The sequence below is a fragment of the Trachinotus anak genome, unplaced genomic scaffold (assembly GCF_046630095.1).
Source record: "Trachinotus anak isolate AG129_WGS33_773 ecotype Australia unplaced genomic scaffold, CSIRO_AGI_Tana_v1 ptg000016l, whole genome shotgun sequence".
NCBI lineage: Eukaryota > Metazoa > Chordata > Actinopteri > Carangiformes > Carangidae > Trachinotus > Trachinotus anak.
Window position 1 is genome coordinate 20,567,072 of NW_027273867.1, and position 20,398 is coordinate 20,587,469.

The window sequence follows — 20,398 nt, forward strand, 5'->3', positions numbered from 1 at the left end:
AGTTTTTGTTCAAACTGTCTCAAAGAGGTGTTGATTCAACTGTACGGTCATTTTAGTGCTGCAGTTTGATGCAGTTGTACCACTTTTATACTGAGAGATATTTCTAATATTTTGTCCACCACGTTTACACAAAAACTGAACATCATAACCTTCATGAAGGAAAGATTTTTCTAGGGCTGTTGTGTTGAACTTGAAGTTTTAGTTCTGTGTGCCCATATTGAAACTTAGCTAGGAACATCTCTGTGGCTGCAGTGTCCCCGGTTTGAGTCTGGCTGGGACCTTTATTTCCTCTCTTTCTCCTTATTTCCTGTCATCGCTCCACCATTGTTATCAAATGAAATACCCCTAATATAAGAAGAATTGAGGTCACCATTCCTATGACTTCTGGTAAAATATGACCCAGACGTTGCATTGTTGCAATTTAGGGATGTGGCCACATTGATAGACATGTTGCTTGTATCTAAACCATTTATATCAAAGTGATAAGGCTTGATTTTCTTGAGAATGTGTCGTAAGTTCTTGTTAAACATTGTCTTGAACTCCTGTGACGAACATGATGGGTTTACGATCCCTTTACAGTAATTGTAAACTTTGACTTATTATGCTTGGGTAATGACGTCAGTGTTCGCCCTCATTTTCACTTTCAGGTAAAAGGTTTAGATCAATGACTCCCATCCTTTTTTTGGCAAGTGACCCCATGAATGGAGCTGCGTCTGTCTTCATAACAGGTTGCATTGATTTTTCTCTCACATTGTTTGCTTAAACAATATTCAGACGCCTGTGGTGACATCTCACAGGGTCTCACAAGGAAAAACTGCAAATATCGGGAAGTTTTTTTCTTAATTCCTTTCCTGTTCCATCATTTTGCAACCTCTAAGACTTCACTCCTCGGTGGGTCTTGTCTCCCTATAACTCTACATAAAGCTAGTGTACAGAGGAGATCGTTGCCAAAAATTAGGAAAATAAAATGTAGAATTTTTAAAAAGTTGAAAAGTTATGATCCATATCAACTTCATATCAAGTTATATTGTAAGTGACAGCAACAATATTGCTTTGAAAAGTTTATCAAAGGACTTTAGAAGGATTTAAACAAGTAAGTGTTTCTGAAATGTTCCGTATTAGATGTATCAGTGAAAACATGCTTATACAACATTCACAGCCAATAAAGAGAGGACAAGAGCATCAAGTCCTCCATTGAGTAAAGTGGCCAAACTAGCTGGTCTGGGTAGAAAGTGGGAGGAGAAAGGCAAGCATCAGGATGGGCTGAGCCTCTCCTGTTTGTAAAAACCTGTATCCCTGACGGAGAAAGGAGCAGAGAGAGCCATCACTCTCCGGCCAGGTAAAGATGTCGACGTATGTAAGAACAAAGTAAAAGAAAGCTGACAGGGAAGGAGGAGACACAGGAGATGAATGTGAGACTTGCCTACAGTCTGAGGTTGACCTGAGCACTTAAGTCAGTCAACAGCTTCAATAAGAGTTGCCTAAGAGCTTGTGAAACCTTTTCAAATATGGCAACGGCTTGGCGATTTGCACTTTTACTGTCCATGTTGCTGATGGTGTCCAGAGGCCTGAGCCTGGCCAGCGAGGAGGCAGGCTCCAGGGTGAGAAGTGATCATGGTGACACCTCAAGCCCAAGCTGGGCCACTGAGAACAGGACGGACTCAGGCCACGACACCACCGGGGACAGTGGTCATGATGACAGCAGCCATGATGACAGTGGCAATGGTGATAGTGGCAATGGTGATAGTGGACATGGTGACAGTGGCAACGTTGACAGTGGACATGGTGACAGTGGACATGGTGACAGTGGTCATGGAGGGGAGCCCATCACCACTCTGCCCATTGTGACCTGGAAGTGGCATCATGTGTCCACCCCATACCTGGTGGCCCTGTGGATCCTGGTCTGCTGGATCTGCAAACTCAGTGAGTTCCACCAAGTCCTGTCCATGGAGGGCTGATCTGTTCTGACCTTGTTGTAACTAAAACAGTTCAGTACCTTAGACAGTATGCTTGTGATGAACCAGCTGGAGTGTAGGGCGGCAACTAATGTTATCGATTCACAGGCTTCGTCAGGAAAGAGTGAAAAACAGTCAGAAATCAAATCGAAGATATTCAGTTTCCTCTCATGTATGACAAAGTAAAGCATCGAGTCTTCACTTCAGAGAAACAGGCAATAGCAAGTTTGATAAGGATTTAGAGTCAGACGCTTCAATGTAAGGGTGGGTGGTATTCAGTGGTGGAAGAAATATTTAGAAATGTCTCAATACCACAGTGTGCTCCATTAAACAAAGGTTTAAAAAGTGGTATATTATTATATATATTACATCAGATTAATATGACAGATGCATTTACATCAAAGTAGCATTTTAATGTTTTAGCTGGTCAAGGTAGAGCTAGTTTTTACTACCTTTATGCTGTTGGGTACAGCAATACAACAGAAGGTTGTAACGTAAAGTTTCTGAGGTGTTAATTCAGTGGTCGTTGTGCAGACTGTAGTTTATGTAATTGTTTTGCTGAAAGTTGTTTCTAATATTTTGTATCGGTGAAGTTAGACTAAAGATTTCCCCTGAAAAGTGACGTGGAAATAATGTGAAAGTAACATGAAGGGGAAAAGCAAAGCACCTCAAACCTGTAGTTAAGTTTGATACTTGAGTAAAAAGTTGCTCTCCATCACCATGTCTTATGGTGATGTGGATATACAGTATGTTGTGATAAATACATTTTTCTTGAAATTCAGTCACGAAAACATTTATAGATAAAATAAACAGATGTGAACATCTGCTTTTGGCTGATGCAGTGAATTAAATAGTTGACATCAAGTTATTTCACGTTATTTCACTGTTGCAAACCTCCGATAAAGTCAAACATTGCAACAAATCAAACCTGCTCCTAATTTTAAAATCATCATTGCAACAGCCTAGTATAACCAGAGTAATAAAAGGAATATCTGCCTCAGAAAAAATCATTCACTCTGCTCTGATTTTGATAAAAAGCCACACCAAATGTCACGCTACATGTTTTCTTAGAGTTTCGAATTCAAAAGCTGTGATTGGACCTGGACAAACTGCACTTCTGAAATACTGACCTGGGCATGAATGGAGGCCCAAAGAGAGCTTGACCTCTGTTACACTGGAGTCTTAGTACTTGTCTTGTTCTGTTGTGATCACAGAACATTGTCATTATCATTTCGTGTATACACAACAGACTCAAATGGGTTGCAGCAGTGTGGACAATGTAAATGAATGAGCGTGCATACATGTATGTGTGTGTGTCCATGTGTTTGTATACACCTCCGCTTTCATAAATATGGGGCTGGTTTTCTGTACATGATGCAGGAAATGACTGTGTGGATTATCAATGAAAACAGACACAACCAGCAGTTGTTTTTTTTTCTTGCAAGTAGTTACAGTAGATATGTCAACGTGAGAGTTAATCCGCGCTGCCTTTGGCTGAAAATGTTACAGCAGTGTTTGTACTGACGGTAACCTGTCAGAGAGATTATTAGTGATAACAGAGGAATGTGTCATTGATGTTTTAGCAGGTGTTTCTGCAGCCACTGACATTGTTTGCTTTTTGTACAAAGAAATGTCTTCAAATTGTGCTGGTTGACGAAATTAAACACACAAAACTGACTCAATGTAGTTAAAGTTGATTTACATCTAAAAACTGATTTGCAAGTTTACTATTTTCAAAACAATCTTCTTGATTTAAAAAGATTTGATTAAACAGCAGATCTTGCACCAAATCATCGACAATAAACCGCAATGTTTCAAAACCTCCACAGTTCACACATGAAGTCATTTAACCAAAACCATTTGAAAGACCAAAAGCTGTGGAGAACCCAAATATGAACACAAGGATTTGATGTCATCTTTTACTATTATCAGTAAGTCTGCTTTATCATGCTTAGATTCAACTTTTATTGATGTGGCCTTAATAGGACTCATAAATGTTTGATTTGTTCAGTCGGGGCAGCCCTGAGACAACCTGCTGCTCTGCAACAGGAAACATAAGCATGTACTTCAGTCTGAGGTTGACCTGAGTACTTAAGTCAGTCAACAGCTTCAGTAAGAGTTGCCTAAGAGCTTGTGAAGCTTTTTTCTTTTCAAACATGGCAACGGCTTGGCGATTTGCACTTTTACTGTCCATGTTGCTGATGGTGTCCAGAGGCCTGAGCCTGGCCAGCGAGGATGCAGGCTCCAGGGTGAGAAGTGATCATGGTGACACCTCAAGCCCAAGCTGGGCCACCGGGAACAGGACGGACTCAGGCCACGACACCACCGGGGACAGTGGTCATGGAGGGGAGCCCATAACCACTCTGCCCATTGTGACCTGGAAGTGGCACCATATGTCCACCCTGTACATTGCGATCCTGTGGGTCCTGGTCTGCTGGATCTGCAAACTCAGTGAGTTCCACCAAGTCCTGTCCATGGAGGGCTGATCTGTTCTGACCTTGTTGTAACTAAAACAGTTCAGTACCTTAGACAGTATGCTTGTGATGAACCAGCTGGAGTGTAGGGCTGCAACTAATGTTATTGATTCACAGGCTTCGTCAGGAAAGAGTGAAAAACAGTCAGAAATCAAATCGAAGATATTCAGTTTCCTCTCATGTATGACAAAGTAAAGCATTGAGTCTTCACTTCAAAGAAACAGGCAATAGCAAGTTTGATAAGGATTTAGAGTCAGACACTTCAATGTAAGGGTGGGTGGTATTCAGTGGTGGAAGAAATATTTAGAAATGTCTCAATACCACAGTGTGCTCCATTAAACAAAGGTTTAAAAAGTGGTATATTATTATATATATTACATCAGATTAATATGACAGATGCATTTACATCAAAGCAGCATTTTAATGTTTTAGCTGGTCAAGGTAGAGCTAGTTTTTACTACCTTTATGCTGTTGGGTACAGCAATACAACAGAGGGTTGTAACATAAAGTTTCTGAGGTGTTAATTCAGTGGTCGTTGTGCAGACTGTAGTTTATGTAATTGTTTTGCTGAAAGTTGTTTCTAATATTTTGTATCGGTGAAGTTAGACTAAAGATTTCCCCTGAAAAGTGACGTGGAAATAATGTGAAAGTAACATGAAGGGGAAAAGCAAAGCACCTCAAACCTGTAGTTAAGTTTGATACTTGAGTAAAAAGCTGCTCTCCATCACCATGTCTTATGGTGATGTGGATATACAGTATGTTATGATAAATACATTTTTCTTGAAATTCAGTCACGAAAACATTTATAGATAAAATAAACAGATGTGAACATCTGCTTTTGGCTGATGCAGTGAATTAAATAGTTGACATCAAGTTATTTCACGTTATTTCACTGTTGCAAACCTCCGATAAAGTCAAACATTGCAACAAATCAAACCTGCTCCTAATTTTAAAATCATCATTGCAACAGCCTAGTATAACCAGAGTAATAAAAGGAATATCTGCCTCAGAAAAAATCATTCACTCTGCTCTGATTTTGATAAAAAGCCACACCAAATGTCACGCTACATGTTTTCTTAGAGTTTCGAATTCAAAAGCTGTGATTGGACCTGGACAAACTGCACTTCTGAAATACTGACCTGGGCATGAATGGAGGCCCAAAGAGAGCTTGACCTCTGTTACACTGGAGTCTTAGTACTTGTCTTGTTCTGTTGTGATCACAGAACATTGTCATTATCATTTCGTGTATACACAACAGACTCAAATGGGTTGCAGCAGTGTGGACAATGTAAATGAATGAGCGTGCATACATGTATGTGTGTGTGTCCATGTGTTTGTATACACCTCCGCTGATATAAATATAGGACTGGATTTCTGTACATGATGCAGGAAATGACTGTGCGGATAATCAATGAAAACAGACACAAATGTTACAGCAGTGTTTGTACTGACGGTAACCTGTCAGAGAGATTATTAGTGATAACAGAGGAATGTGTCATTGATGTTTTAGCTGATTTGCATGTATACTATTTTAAAAAACAATCTTCTTGAATTAAAAAGATTAAAAGACAGCAGATCTTGCACCAAATCATCGACAATAAACCGCAATGTTTCAAAACCTCCACAGTTCACACATAAAGTAATTTAAACAAAACCATTTGAAAGACCAAAAGCTGTGGAGAACGCAAATATTAACACAAGGATTAGACGACATCTCTGAAGTGTTACCAGTAAGTCTGCATTTTTATGCTTAGGTTAAACTTTCATAGATGTGACCATAATAGGACTCATAAATGTTTGATTTGTTCAGTCGGGGCAGCCCTGAGACAACCTGCTGCTCTGCAACAGGAAACACGAGCATGTACTTCATGTTTAGAATTGGGACAAACTTACTAATAGTTAAGATGTCTGTGGATTTTAAGATGATTTATGGATTGGAAAGCTATTGAAAAAAGTTACTTACATAAAGTTATATGAAACAAACCACAAACAATATGTTAATATTATAACTAACAATATATGTTGACTTTACACTTACTCATCATGATTCGCTGAAGTGCAGACAATGGCACCAGTTTTCCTCAGCTCTTATTTCCTCTTTGCAGATTTACAATGCTTGCTTTCACTGCAGTCAAGTCCCTCTGGTGCTAATTGAGGAACAATTGACAGTAAATGCAGGTTTATGATAAGAAAGCTTCCTTTTCACCAGTTTCAGTCAGTGCGTTAAGATAACCTGTCTGGTCCCACCTCATCTAGAAACATTTTATATGATCAAGATTGGATTATGTTCTTTTTTTTTTTAACGCTCCTCAGTTATTAAATCTTTTAGGATCAGGTCAAAGAACACTTTGCACATTTACTGCCACTCATGAGTTTCCTCCATTAAATGTTGGAGATATTGAAGAGATAGGAGATATTTTTACTCATTTGACCTCACATCTCAGTGTGATCTGAAAATGAAAAGCAACAGGTGAATATCTAAAAATGAACATAACATTTACTTGATGTAGATTTACTTATGACGTGTTTGTTGGGTGAGGTTTAGAGATGACACATTTCACTGAGCAAAAATCAATTCTTTTTGTCACAGCAGCTTGACATGACAAACCACAACATAACTTTCTTTAAATGTAACTCCTGTACCTCCCAGTCTGAAAATAACCTTTGTGTGACCTCTCCATTGCACCATGAAGTTGACCTCTCTTTGTAGCGTGCCGAGAGCTGTGGCCATATCAGAATGATTGAACGTTTAAAGTTTCAGTTAAAGGGCAGCCACTGTTAAGCAAGATATATTAGGTCATTAGTTAATAAGTCTGACCAGGGGAGTTCATGCTTGACTGTGCTGGCTGTGCAGTTAAATGTTCTTCTAAGTATGATTTACAGCATTTAAAACACAACTGAAACCAACAAAATGTCTATCAGGTAATGTATTCACTCTGCGACCTAAGTAATCATGCTACATTATATCAACTCCACAGGGAATACGTAACTTGATGTACCTAATAATACATTATGTATATATTGTTCTTAGTGAGACTCACACCTGTGAAGGATTTCATATCAAATCATCAGACCAGTCCATCTTATCAATGAGGCTATTGTCTCTTGTCTTGCTCAGACAGGATGTGACTGATGGTCAAAGAGAACATCCAGTCATAACACAGAAACTTCAGTCAGTCAGCATTTACGGGAATAAATGCATTTTGCAATGTAGGCTATAGGGACTGTATACCCACACTTTGTGTTGTCAGCCACGCACAGAGTAGACTTAGCTTCCTTTTAAATCATGTAGCTCTGTTATTATATATTTTTCCTATTGTTAACAAATCCCATGAAAAGACCAACGCGTTAGTCCGGTCCTTAACATGTTCCAATGTACACTTACCCTGACTGTGGCACTCAGGCCAAAGCCCATTTGTTTCCACTGAAGACATAATTATCTAAATACAGGTCATAAGAATATACTTAGATTTTTAAAAAAGGCTCAGTACTTCCCCCATTGTAGTTTTTACCAAATGTCACTCAAGACAAGAGTAATTCCTGCACTTTATTGGAACTATTTTCAGCTGTGGATTAATACACATTCAGCGTTTTAATTAGTATTCATTCATTAGTATTCATTCAATGCAATGAAGGGAACATATCTCAACAGTGTGGCTCATGTGTTGATGTGTTTTTAATAGTTCTTGGGCAACAATGGAGCTCTATGGCACAGAGGAAGAAGATCTATCAGGCAGTACTTCAGTAGAATCAGGTTATTGTTGGTTTGGGGGATTTGTTGACATTAAGCAAAAACAGAATATCACTTTCTATAAATGACATATTTAATTTTGGAACTAAAAATGTCAAAAATGTCATTACAAAACAAAAGTATGATCTTATTATCTGAATCATAGCCGCATCATTATCATCATCATAGTAGGAATTTAGTGAAGGGAAAGCTGGAGGAGCGCTGTCTCTTACGTCAGGGGAGGCTTTAACCAAGATTGAGCAACATCACCGTCAATCATTACTAAGCACAAAGCCATGAGCCGAAGCCGGTGGAAATGTTCCTAAACACATGCACAGGTATTCGTTCAACAGCTTTCAAATGACCTCTGCTCCATCACTCACTCCCCAACTCTCAGACTCACAAACGCACACGCACAGAAGATGTGTCATGACAAACTTGACTGGTGAATGTTTCAAACGTGACTGAGTAACTGAAGACTTTTCTTGGACATCCGTTACTCCCCCTCCTTTAATCCTCCAACCTAAACACACACTCACACACACACACACATACACACACACAACCTTGGTCATAGAGGAGATACTGTACATATAAAAGGCTGAGTCCAGCGTTCTGCACACTTCTGAATTCACTGCACTGCTGCTGACCACAGACTGTGGGAGGAATGAGGATACAGAGTCACAGACTGAGATAGAAGGAAGGAGCACCAGAGGGGAAAGAGGAGACAGAGTAGTGAAAAGATAGTGATAGTAAATAAGAGGGAGTAAGACAGAGGAAGCACACACCCACAAAAATAAGCAGGGATAAGAAGTGTGACACACTGTCCGGCAACTCAGTCTGGCCTTGGTACCGACACTTTTACCTCCTTGACATCTGAGGTTGTTCGAGTGAAGACGAAGACGACCTTTTTTTTTTGGAGTGCAGCTTCTCTTTTCACTCTTACTTGTTCTGTTTATTTGATCAAATGCAACGCAGCGGATATGTGCTCCTCTGGCTGCTGGGGTCAGTGCTGCTGATGTGGCCCGTCGCAGGGGTCACGAGGGTGAAGGACAAAGCAGCGCTAACACATCAAGAACCTCATCTGAAGCCATCAGAGTGCAACTCGAATCGGACTGAACACGGTCATGGCTCCAGCATCACAGAAGTCCCCGTTGTGACCTTTAAGTGGCACCATGTGGAGGACCCTTATCTAGTTGCATTATGGGTATTGGTAGCTGGTTTGGCTAAATTGGGTATGTAATACATATTTTAGGGGATAAATTGTGATAGAAAAGTATTTTTTTTGTGATGTAGGCTGACAGACATGGATGGCAGGTGAATGAAGAGCCCAAACAGTGAAGCATCAGCCTGTTAGAGTTGGAGAGATTCCTCTGTCAGAGAAGATAATGTTCAGCTATTTTTAACCCACCCAATGTAAAATAATTACAATGTTGTCTCACACCCACACACACACACACACAAACTGGAAAACTCTCTCTGATCTTCCACATTAGTACATGCATAAATGATTCTATCTAAAATTACAATGGTTTTTAGAAAAAAAATTGTAATAGTTTTGTGAAAGGGTGGAAGAATGTGTTTATATTGATTTTTTTGACCAACCCTAACCCCTGAAAATTTTGTTTGAAATCTTAAGTGTATCTGTATAATATTGAAGGACTAAATAAGCAACAATTTAAGTTCAAGTTTGAAACAAAAACCCACTCTTTATTATTTAAAGTTTAACACTCAGCTGATCTGCTTTGTTAGGTTGGTTTGATCAGATTTGATCTAGATTTAGAGTCAAATATTATTAACCTCATTGTTGCACAGAAATAACCAAAACCATGCCTGTCATGTTCATGTCTGATTGAAAAAATTGGTTTTCAGGGCCTTTAACCATGAGAAAGTACAGTTTTGGGAAAGGGGGGAAATTTTAAAATTGCACAGTAATTTTCCTCCAATATTGTAACAAACAGTGTCACTGGTTGTTTGCGTTATCTACACAGCATGCTGTTCCAGAGAACAGAAGAGTTTCTTCTGTTTTCCTCCATGTTTGTGTTGTATTAGAAATTCCACACATTGTTTTACAAGAGTCTTACACTTTTTAGAATCACTCCATTGTGTAATATTTGATCGAAAAAGTTTGTGTATTGATCACTACATGCAACAAACTAAACTGTAAATGGCGGAAAATGGGTTATATTTACTGTTAACACTGTTCTTTAACTTGTATCTTAGCTGCTGGATCAGTTATTTCAGGTCCTGAGAAGGTCATATATTAACAAAATTACTTGTTTGGCTTCCACACACATGCAGAAATAAAAACACAGCGCTGAAATATTGTGAACCACACCAAAGTTTCCATAACTTATTCTTCAACTACTTTTGAATGCCACATGTCATCAGAACAAACGTCTACCCCTGTGGGCTGGAAAGAGAAATAAACATTTTGAAATGGGTCTGCTCCCATGGTTCAGTGGGTTTTATTATTAAATAAACTTGAGTGACACTTTGTCAGGACATTAAGTCAAGGAGCCTTAAGCAAAAGTCTGTCTTTAGTTACGCAGAGAGATTTCTGAACCTTTACACGTACCACCATGGTTAATCATATTCCCAGAGCAAAAAGTGACACTTTCTCAACCGAGTGCAACAGTTGATCATTTGCAAATTTTGCAACCTCACAAGTGCTTTAGATTTATGGTTTAGTTACAATTCAAGTCCCCAAAATTGAATATAGGTAGTCTAACAACAAGTCTGAAGAAGACTTTGTCCTGTTATCTGTTGATGGTTCTTAAATTTTATTTGTTTTTGATCAAGTTCAAGAAAACTCTGCTTGTCCTCTCTTAATTTGTCTTATCTGTCTTCTCTTCTCCTTTCTCCTCTCAGTCATCGAGACGAACCACCATGTGACCGATGTGATCCCAGAGAGCGCCCTGCTCATCTGCTTTGGCTTCATCCTGGGTGGGATGATCTGGGGTGCAGACAAGGTGCAGACATTCAAACTGACCCCAACAGTCTTCTTCTTCTACCTGTTGCCCCAAGTCATCCTTGACGCGGGCTACTCCATGCCAAACAAGCTCTTCTTCAGCAACTTGGGGGGCATCCTGGTCTACGCCATCATCGGGACCTGCTGGAACGCCGCCAGCTTGGGGTTGTCGCTGTGGGGGTGTCACAAGGGAGGAGCCATGGGTAAGAGAGACTTCAACTTTGTTTCATTTCAGCAGCTGCCAGCTGTGTGTAAAAGTGACAGAAATGCTTGAACTCGAACTTTGAACTTGAAGTATCCACTAGGGCAGAGGTTTTCTAGCTCTGAGGTACATCTCACTAGGGGGGCGCAGGATAGTTGACTTCTCCAGGTCATAACTTAGTCACTTTTGAAGATACAAACATTATACACCTATTTTTGATTCAGTGTGAGTAACACCTTCTGAGGATATCATTATCTCTGATTACATCATGAATAAGCTTTCAAACATCTGCTTAAAAATCATTCAAAAAAAGACTCCTTATGTCTCGGGAACATCCTTGACAATCATCACATTTTTAAGTTTTCTTCAGTATCAAGGTAATCCATTGATATCTGTCTATACATCCATAGGTCCTTTGCAAAAAGGAACTACTAATGGATAATTTGGCATAGTTGTAATGGTGTCAAATTGCCAAAAAAAACCAAACAAACAAAAAACACCCCAAAAATACTAAAAATGCTGCTAATGGATTGAAAAAAAGGGTCTGATGAAGCCATACAAGTAATAACCAAGATTAACCAAATTTCATGTCAATCAAGCCAACAGTTTGCTGAGATTTTTCAGTATGGACCAAAGTGGTGGATGAACATCCACAGAGCCGTGACACTGCTAAAAGCATGAACAAAATAAATATATAGGAAGCACTGATTCAGGAGGGCCTGCCATGGGATTTTAAGGCATCTTGTGGATTGTAGGGTGGTTAAAGGGCTCATTGACAGTAAATAAAAGCCTCCTGGGCTGTGTGCTGTAGGTGACCTGGACATCGGCCTGCTGCAGTACCTTCTCTTCGGCAGTCTGATTGCTGCTGTGGACCCTGTGGCTGTCATTGCTGTGTTTGAGCAAGTCCATGTCAACGAGGTCCTCTTCATCATGGTGTTTGGAGAGTCGCTGCTCAACGATGGCGTGACAGTGGTTCGTATGCTTCAAGGCAATGTGACTGTGACTGTGACTGTGCTTAACTTTACTTCAGGTTACTTAAGAAGCAGAACAGTCTGAGTTTGATGAGGCATCCATCACTGGAAAGTAAACTGTCAAGACATGAAGTGCAAAGAATGCAAACATTCTCCACTTCAAAGTAAGGACCTTTACCCGAACTGAGGTTTTGACACCTTGCCTGAACACAATCTGCTCTTAGAGTAACAAAAGTCTTGCTTATGTGTTATGTATCAGAAAATTTCCACTCTATTCATTGCTGAAACCACATTGAGGAGTGGAAGGGAATACAAACCTTACGCCCGTTTATCATCTGTGAATTGGATAATTAACAATATACATACAAGGATTATATGCCCAGTTATTGAACGACTTGCAGTGAAATAAAGATGCAGGGCAATTTCACACTGAGGTCAAATAATAAACAAGGTAGTTTTAAATAAATTTGTAAATACATCCGATGCACAACTGCATTCTGCAAGAGAATTTGAAGAAACGTTGTGACAGGCAATTAAAACACAATATGAGAGCTACAGATAAGGAATAATTGGATGGATATAGCTCAATACAATTATAAAGTTATGATAATTTTCTTCTTTTTTGACTCCTAGGTGCTCTTCAATGTATTTGATGCGTTTGTGTCACTGGGAGGACACAACATTGATGCTGTGGAGATCATTAAAGGAATAGGTAAGATGTGCTTTATTTACCCATTGATAGGGTTAACAGCAGCCTGTGAGCCTGTCTGGCTCAGGGGACACTACTGGGGTTTGTTTTTAGAGATGCTGTATATATGCAGCAACGTTTACACTGGGATATTTTGGATAAAAGAGTCCATTAAATAGATTATAAGTTATACTGGATAAAAATTTAAACTTGCTTCTTACACACATGTCCCCCTTTTCTCTCTCCAGTTTCCTTCTTCGTGGTGGCGTTTGGCGGTTCCCTGATGGGCTTTGTATTTGGCTTGCTGATCTCTCTTCTGACCAGATGCACTAAAAAAATCCAGATCATTGAGCCAGGCTTCGTCTTTGTCTTGGGATACCTCTCCTACTTGACTGCTGAGATGCTCTCCCTGTCTGCCATCCTCTCGTAAGTACTCCACGAGAAACACCTACTTCTTTTCATTATTTCTGTGTCCATTTTGTAGAAAGATTTATACAAAGAGGCATAAAAGTGACAAATATATTTACTTGCATTCATTTTATTTCTGTGTTTTTGTTCTGTAGGATCGTCTTCTGTGGAATATGCTGCCAGAAATACATCAATGCAAACATGGACGAGAATTCGGTCAACACAGTCAGATATGTAATGAAGGTCCTCGCCAATGGATCAGAAACCATCATCTTTGTCTTCCTTGGCATCTCGGCTGTTGACCACACCCTCTGGGTGTGGAACACCGGCTTCATCCTCCTCACGCTCCTTTTCGTCATCGTGTATAGATTCATTGGTGAGACTTTGTCTTTCTCTGTCAGAAACAGTTCGCAATCTGATGTCAGGGGGGTCACAAGACGGACTGCGTTTGTAACTGCGTGATTTTATGAATGAATGTATACTACAGGTGTCTTTTTCCTCACCTGGATCCTGAACAAGTTCAGGCTGGTCCCCATAGGGCTCATAGACCAGGTGATTCTGAGCTATGGTGGCCTGCGAGGGGCTGTTGCTTATGGCCTGGCTGTGATGTTGGACGAGAACAAGATAAAGGAGAAGAACCTGATGGTCAGCACCACTCTCATCGTCGTATACTTCACCGTCATTTTTCAGGTAACCACTCTTGTTATTTAGCCACAATAGAATATTTGTTCTACATTTGTTTTTGCAGCTTTATTAGACGGCTTCATTTAGCATGTTTTTACTTGAAACTCTGTCTCTTGCAGGGAATAACGATGAAGCCTCTGGTCACATGGCTTAAAGTAAAGAGAGCTGCGATGACTGAGGTCACACTCATAGAAAAAGTGCAGAACAAGGTAAAGCTCAGCATTTGCCATTTCACCTGCAACAGTTTGCTGTCCAGTTATTACAGAGTATTTCTCTTCTTGCTGTTTAGGTGTTTGATCACATGCTTGTTGCCATAGAAGACATATCTGGACAAATAGGACATAACTACATGAGGGGCAAGTATGTAGAGCCATTTTTAAACAACTGAACTTGTAAAAGTTCTTGTGTGTACGTGTCTGAATGAGGCTACAATGATTTCTTCTGTTGCTGTGAAGGTGGAATAACTTTGAGGAGAATTGGATGTCGAGGGTTTTGATGAAGCCATCGGCGAGGAAGAACCGTGACTACGTCTTCAACGTCTTCCATAAGCTGAACCTCAAGGATGCCATGAGCTACGTGGCTGAGGTGAGGGTCGTATGCTGCATACGTCTGTTGTTGTCGTTTTGTTCAAGTGGGCGTTAAAGGAAACAGGTGTAAGATTATGTGCCGCTCAGTGGCAGCAGGTAAAGGAAGTACTCTCGTCTTGTTGGCGCAGGGTGAACGCAGAGGCTCTCTGGAGTTTATCCGCAACGACACTGCATTCGTTGACTTCAAGAAGAAGTTTGGTGACGAATTCTCAGAGGTCATGCCTGACATCACGCCGGACATGTCAGATGATCATGGAGCAATGTCTGTTATGAAGTAAGCAAAGACTTTTACCTGATATCTAACACAAACACAGGAGGGCTGAAGGTGGATTGTAAGGTTGCCAAGCCAGGGAATGATCAGCTGACGGTGAACAAACTCTTTACTCTAATTCCTTTCATTACTTTCATTTCACCTCTGAATTTGAAGATAAATGTACTTGAATATAAAGCAACCAAAAGCAGATTAACTAGAGCTTGAAAACTAGAGCTGCTCTGTTACACTCATCAAACAGATTTACTGACATTAGATCAGCTATACTTCATGTGACTGCTCAGACGCTTCCACCTGGTGACCACAAGCAGTCACTGCATTTTTCTCGCACCATATTTTGTACAGGTGCCTGAATGACATGATTTGTTTTCCCTGTAGAAGAGACCCTGTGCCATCAGTGAGCTTGGAAATGCATGAGCAGGCCATGAACGGAATGAAGGGAGCTGAGGACATTAACTCTCACCACCTGCTGCAGCAGCATCTGTACAAGGGCAGGAAACAGGTAAACATCAGTACACCGTCATTCCTCTCTCTGAACTCATGATAGATAAACTTTCTGTGTGAGTAACGAGTCTTCTTGTCCCCCATATCTTATGAAATAATCAGTCCTCACGTTCTTGTCCCTTGTCTTCCGGTCTGTAGCACCGGCACAGGTACAGTCGGAGCCATTTCGACGTCAACAAAGATGAAAATGAGGTGCAGGAGATCTTCCAGAGGACCATGAGGAGTCGTTTGGAGTCCTTTAAATCTGCAAAGATGGGCGTTGCCCCACTAAAGACAATTTCCAAGCACACAAAGAAAGACCAGCAGCAAAAGGTCAGAGCGACAGAATTAATTTTCATCAGATAATCTTCAGCATACGTGGAAATATATACAGATTCCAATAGGGCTGGTGTTGAACCTCAATATTTTGTTGGCTGCAGTTTCTGTCAACTGAAATCTGGCACTGAATGTATGGATTTGTTATATTGAAAACTTATTTGCTGATCAGATTCAGATTTTATATATAGACAAACTCATTATGTGGCTGTTTGTGTGTTTCTACCTATTGCAGATGCCAAATGGAAAATCACTGGAAAAAAGTAAAAGCTACCATTCTGGTGATGAAGGTTTGTGTCTGTGTTTAACTTTTAAAAACTACGAGCCCTCAACAGACCGAGTACGTCATGAAAAGCTTTTTAAAAATCATATTCTCATTTTTTCTCCTCTAGATTTCCAGTTCTCAGAGGGAGACAGCGCCTCTGGCCATGATGCATCAGGCAGTTCATTCCCCATGAGGGTCACCTACATAGCAGGAGGTAAAATACATCCATCACCTCGCTCATGTGTCTTTAACCTTCAGACCCTGCCAGCACTTATTCGCTTTCTGTCTCTCATCCAGCTGGAATTGAGAACCCAGCCTTCATGGCGGACATGGACCCCACCGACCCAATGCAGATCCCTCCTTGGCTCGCGGAGGCCGAGCTTGACAGCAGCATGGTCGCTCCTTCGCAGCGAGCCCAGGTGAGGCTGCCGTGGACACCCAGCAACCTGCGGCGCCTGGCTCCGCTTCGCATCAGCACCCGCTCCACCGACTCCTTCATGCTGGCCGACACTCCCGCCACGCAGCAGAGGGACAACGAGGAGCTGCCGCCACCTCCACCTCCACCTCCTTCTAACGGAGAAGATGACCACATGTAGCAGCATCCCGACCCCTGGCTTTAACCTGGCTGCCAGAGACACAGAACCTAACCTCAGACTTTGCACCTTCTACTCAAAATACTGACTAGGGAATGTTTTCTTATCTGTGCCACTGTTTAATCTCAGTCTTGCCTTCTCAGACAAAACATTCACAATCCCATAACCTTTGTGCTCTTCAGGCAGCTTCCCCTGTTGCTCTAACGTCACCCTTCACTGAGCAGAGGACAGCTGCAGGTAAAGCCAGAGATCCTGTATGCACAGTGGCATGTTATTTACCAGCACCTGTTGAACATTGTCGTACTTCCTCCTCTGGTTCATTGTAAACCATTTTAACACTGTAAATCAGTCCTTAAGGACCTTATTCCTGAATGTGATGCAAAAACAAGCACTGTAGATATTTATAGAATGTTTATAAAGATAATAAAACATGGGGTTTTAATTTAGAGTGATATGGAATCAATTCCAAAGCTATAATCTGAATCTTTTTGTGTGTTTTGTCATGTGTCTCAGAGAAAGTACTTGAGGCTGAATGTTAAACTTGAAAAATAAAAGCGACTTGCACGATAACAGCAAAATATTTATTCACAAATGAAGTTTGTAATGTATGGACATGTCCAATGTCACATATGTCTGCACATGCCAGCTGTTACAAACATTTTATGTAACTCCCGCAAAGAACACTGACTGAGTGGGCAAGTCCTGGACCATATGTGTTTTAAAATGTGGATTTAGAAATAAAAAAATAAAGAAAATATGTGTCTGTGCAGTCAATTTGATGGTATATATCGAGCCAATAAAATTGCATGGAATCATTTCTTAATCCCTAAATGTGTTGTGGCTTGAATACAGGCCAGGATGAAACTGGATATCTGACACTGGCATCTGGCAAGTGTTTTTGAAAATAAGCGAGAAAACTGCTCATGTTTTCCTGCGTCTGTCCCTGTGTCAAAAGGGGCCTTCTACATTTATTTATTAAATGTATCATTAGTTGGGTTGAAAACAACAATATGAAATTAAAAAAAATATATAATAAAAAAAAATTAATTCATTACAGAAGAATTAGTAAAAAAAAATTAAAGTCATTAAAGTTAGTGCAGTAATTGTACGTCATTATAAATAGTCCATTTCCGATGTTTCCAGATGCTTCGTGATGTAGTCTAATAAAATCTTTTCATTTCCAGAATCCTTCAGGTAGAAATGAGATCCATCCAGCATCCTGATGGTGAAATCTCCTGATGTGATGTCCTTCCAAGCTGTTGATAAAAATAGATTCATAGCAATCGTTACATCCAGTATGATCTGGGAGAGTCACAGTCTTCTTCTTACACAGCACAATGCCTACTGTGTGATATGTGTTTGGAGCAGTTTTAGCTTTTCCTCACTGCAGGCAAACTCTCATAAAGATGCAGCTTATGTGTCTTTGCTCTGAGGCAGTTTGTGATGTGCACCGCTGGTTGAATCTGTCACTAAATCAATAATCTTTCAACTCCTGCTCAGTCCACCTACAAAAGCTGCCAACTTTTTTAGAAGTGTTTTAATTTGTCAAGACCTAAAGTTCGACGATTACTGATACTGAGCATCCTGAAAGCTACTTCAACACTGTCCATCATGTGGTGGAGAGGTTGTGTAATAAATGATTACTGCGGGACAGCAGATGTCTGACCTTGTAAGTCATGAGGGATGTCATCTCTTCCATCAAAACATGTGACTGGGCAGGACAGGAATGGACTGTCTGGCCTGTCACACCTGCAGGAAAGTCAGCGAATCCTGTCACTGCTAACATTCACTCTTGTTTAAAAGGAATGGTTAAACATGAATTAAGAGGCAAACAGAGACGTCAGCCCACCTGTAGTTCTCCACGACGTGCAGGTCGGCCTTCAGGGAGGGAAGGAAGAGCTTCAGGACTTCAGGGTTGGACAGAAGTTCAGGAGGAGTCCCTCCAATCGAAATCAGCCACTTCAGAAAATCGTCATCTGACAACTCGCTCCTCTTTGGGGCTTTGATGCGCATCTCTGACTAAAAGACAACAAAGGAACGGTATATTATCAACATCAAACCCTTGTGTTCTATCAAACAAATATGTGTTTATTCAGTTGTTTATTTAGAAGGAACAACATGTTTGGGTCTGCAACCCTGAACAGGATAAGTAGATTTAAAAATAGATGGATGTTGTTTGATGGGTTAAATGTATTTATGTAGTATTTCACCAAATCTTAAAGTGGACTGACTGACTCACCCCACAAAATTATTATTATTAAAATGATGTGAATCAGGCAAGTTCGCATCTTCACAGTGCAGATTTAGTGACTTTGTCTCTGATTCATTTGAATAAATAATTTTTTTTTAACAAATTACTTTTATTTGCACATCATCATAAGAAATATCATTCTCACTTTGAACCCAAGCAAATTTAGAAGAAAAGAAATATTAGGTCCCCAAAAACCGAAACAAAAAAACAACAAACAAAAAAAGCGGTAGTTATTGCACTATGTAGGTTGATTACAAGTCGTCATTAATGTGGTGTCATTATCTGGAATTAGTTTGAATCACATGTATTAATATAAACTGATAAATAAACTCACATAAGGTGCAGAAGCACCGGACAGGAAGATGTGAAGCGGTTCCAGGTTGTGGATTTTCTTCAGAGCATCAGCCACGGCAAAACTTGTGAAGGCACCAAAACTAACACAGAGCAAAAAAAGTGCAAACACAGCACTAACATGAAACTGGCTGCATGGATCAGAAAAAAAAACAGAAAACGGGGGACAAGCATGGAGAGAACGGACAGATGCGGTGTTATTCGTCAGGCTTTACTCTGATCATACCTGTGGCCAAAGAGAGCAAACGGCTTCTCTTTCAACACTGGTAACAACACACCAATAACCTCGTCCACAATCTGCTGCATGTTGTGAAAGAAGGGCTCTTTGGCTCGACTCTCTCTGCCTGGAAGTTTGACAGCCAGCACTGGAGGACAGTGAACAGAAACAGAAACTTTCACCTTCCCTTAAAGTACAGATATGGGTATTTTGCACAAAAGATTAAAAAATTACAATAATAATGTTTCCAAACATGTGAAAAATCGTGACTACTGAGAAAACAGCAAGTGCAGCTCTTATGCAATATCTTCCAGGTGTGTTACCTTCAATAGAGCCGTTGAGGACGTTTCCCCAGCGTGCGTAGTGTATGGACCCTCCACCCGCCCAGGGGAAGCAGATCAGCCTGGCCACAGCTTCTGGCCTTTTCTTGAAGCAGTTGATCACCTTCTCCATCCTGATTTAACATGAGCAGTGAAGATCTAAGACTGATTCACACATCTGCTTGGACTGTCGTGCTGCAGTGCCTCTGTTTGTTTTGCAGCTGAGCACACAGACAGAGCTGTGACCTTCTCCAACAAGACAATTCACATTAAAGCAATAATTGAAATGTTAAATCACACCTGTTCGATGCTTGCTGCTCCATGAACTTCTCCTGATAAAACAGTGGCAATTCCTCACGTCCAAGAGTAACATTTCCTGTTTTTTTTCTTCTATGGTTTATGTATGGAGCTGCTGTCAAATTATATCTATGGATTCTGGAGACATCTACAGTGTGGAGTGTGTATCTCCATGCAGTGATGCAAATGATCTCCGGGGAGTCATTTATCACTTTATGTCATATTACACATGTTCTTCTGACACCTTGATGGACAGGTAGGTTAGAAACTTACAACACCTGAAATACAAGTCATCATTTCAAAACATGACGCATGTAATTGGAAAAAAGTTGATGGGAAGTGAC

General features: G+C 40.5%; 3 protein-coding genes across 7 annotated transcripts in view; 1 reads left to right on the plus strand and 2 right to left on the minus strand.

The window, feature by feature from the left end:
* The window catches only part of apoea (apolipoprotein Ea), a 56,677-nt gene extending 49,129 nt beyond the window's left edge, over positions 1–7,548 (minus strand). Inside the window, exon 1 of the mRNA XM_071499845.1 lies at positions 7,543–7,548. The gene's annotated coding sequence lies outside the window, so the exon portion shown is untranslated. The remainder of the gene's footprint in view (positions 1–7,542) is intronic.
* Positions 1–17,373, plus strand: part of LOC139633827 (sodium/hydrogen exchanger 3-like) — a 22,266-nt gene extending 4,893 nt beyond the window's left edge. The window contains exons 1-16 of one of the 5 annotated variants that reach the window (XM_071499798.1): positions 514–1,923; positions 11,031–11,333; positions 12,144–12,304; positions 12,937–13,015; positions 13,240–13,417; positions 13,555–13,775; positions 13,887–14,089; positions 14,203–14,292; positions 14,373–14,443; positions 14,539–14,668; positions 14,799–14,944; positions 15,320–15,443; positions 15,584–15,757; positions 15,996–16,050; positions 16,153–16,239; positions 16,323–17,373. In XM_071499798.1, coding sequence (XP_071355899.1) covers positions 1,509–1,923; positions 11,031–11,333; positions 12,144–12,304; positions 12,937–13,015; positions 13,240–13,417; positions 13,555–13,775; positions 13,887–14,089; positions 14,203–14,292; positions 14,373–14,443; positions 14,539–14,668; positions 14,799–14,944; positions 15,320–15,443; positions 15,584–15,757; positions 15,996–16,050; positions 16,153–16,239; positions 16,323–16,621 — 2,736 coding nt within the window. In that variant the 5' untranslated portion in view covers positions 514–1,508 and the 3' untranslated portion in view covers positions 16,622–17,373. Of the gene's footprint in view, positions 1–513; positions 1,924–1,972; positions 4,407–7,685; positions 9,395–11,030; positions 11,334–12,143; positions 12,305–12,936; positions 13,016–13,239; positions 13,418–13,554; positions 13,776–13,886; positions 14,090–14,202; positions 14,293–14,372; positions 14,444–14,538; positions 14,669–14,798; positions 14,945–15,319; positions 15,444–15,583; positions 15,758–15,995; positions 16,051–16,152; positions 16,240–16,322 lie in introns of those variants that run through there. The other 4 variants (XM_071499802.1, XM_071499799.1, XM_071499800.1 and 1 more) reach the window with 4 other exon arrangements.
* Positions 17,374–17,574: 201 nt separating this feature from the next.
* On the minus strand, positions 17,575–20,230 carry olah (oleoyl-ACP hydrolase). Its single transcript, XM_071499841.1, has 7 exons — positions 20,058–20,230; positions 19,761–19,891; positions 19,447–19,585; positions 19,204–19,303; positions 18,468–18,637; positions 18,285–18,367; positions 17,575–17,874 (listed from the first exon to the last, which is right to left on the minus strand). The coding sequence occupies exons 1-7, from the start codon at positions 20,078–20,080 to the stop codon at positions 17,732–17,734; spliced, it is 789 nt and encodes a 262-aa protein (XP_071355942.1). The 5' UTR covers positions 20,081–20,230; the 3' UTR covers positions 17,575–17,731.
* Between the last annotated feature and the right edge of the window lie 168 nt (positions 20,231–20,398).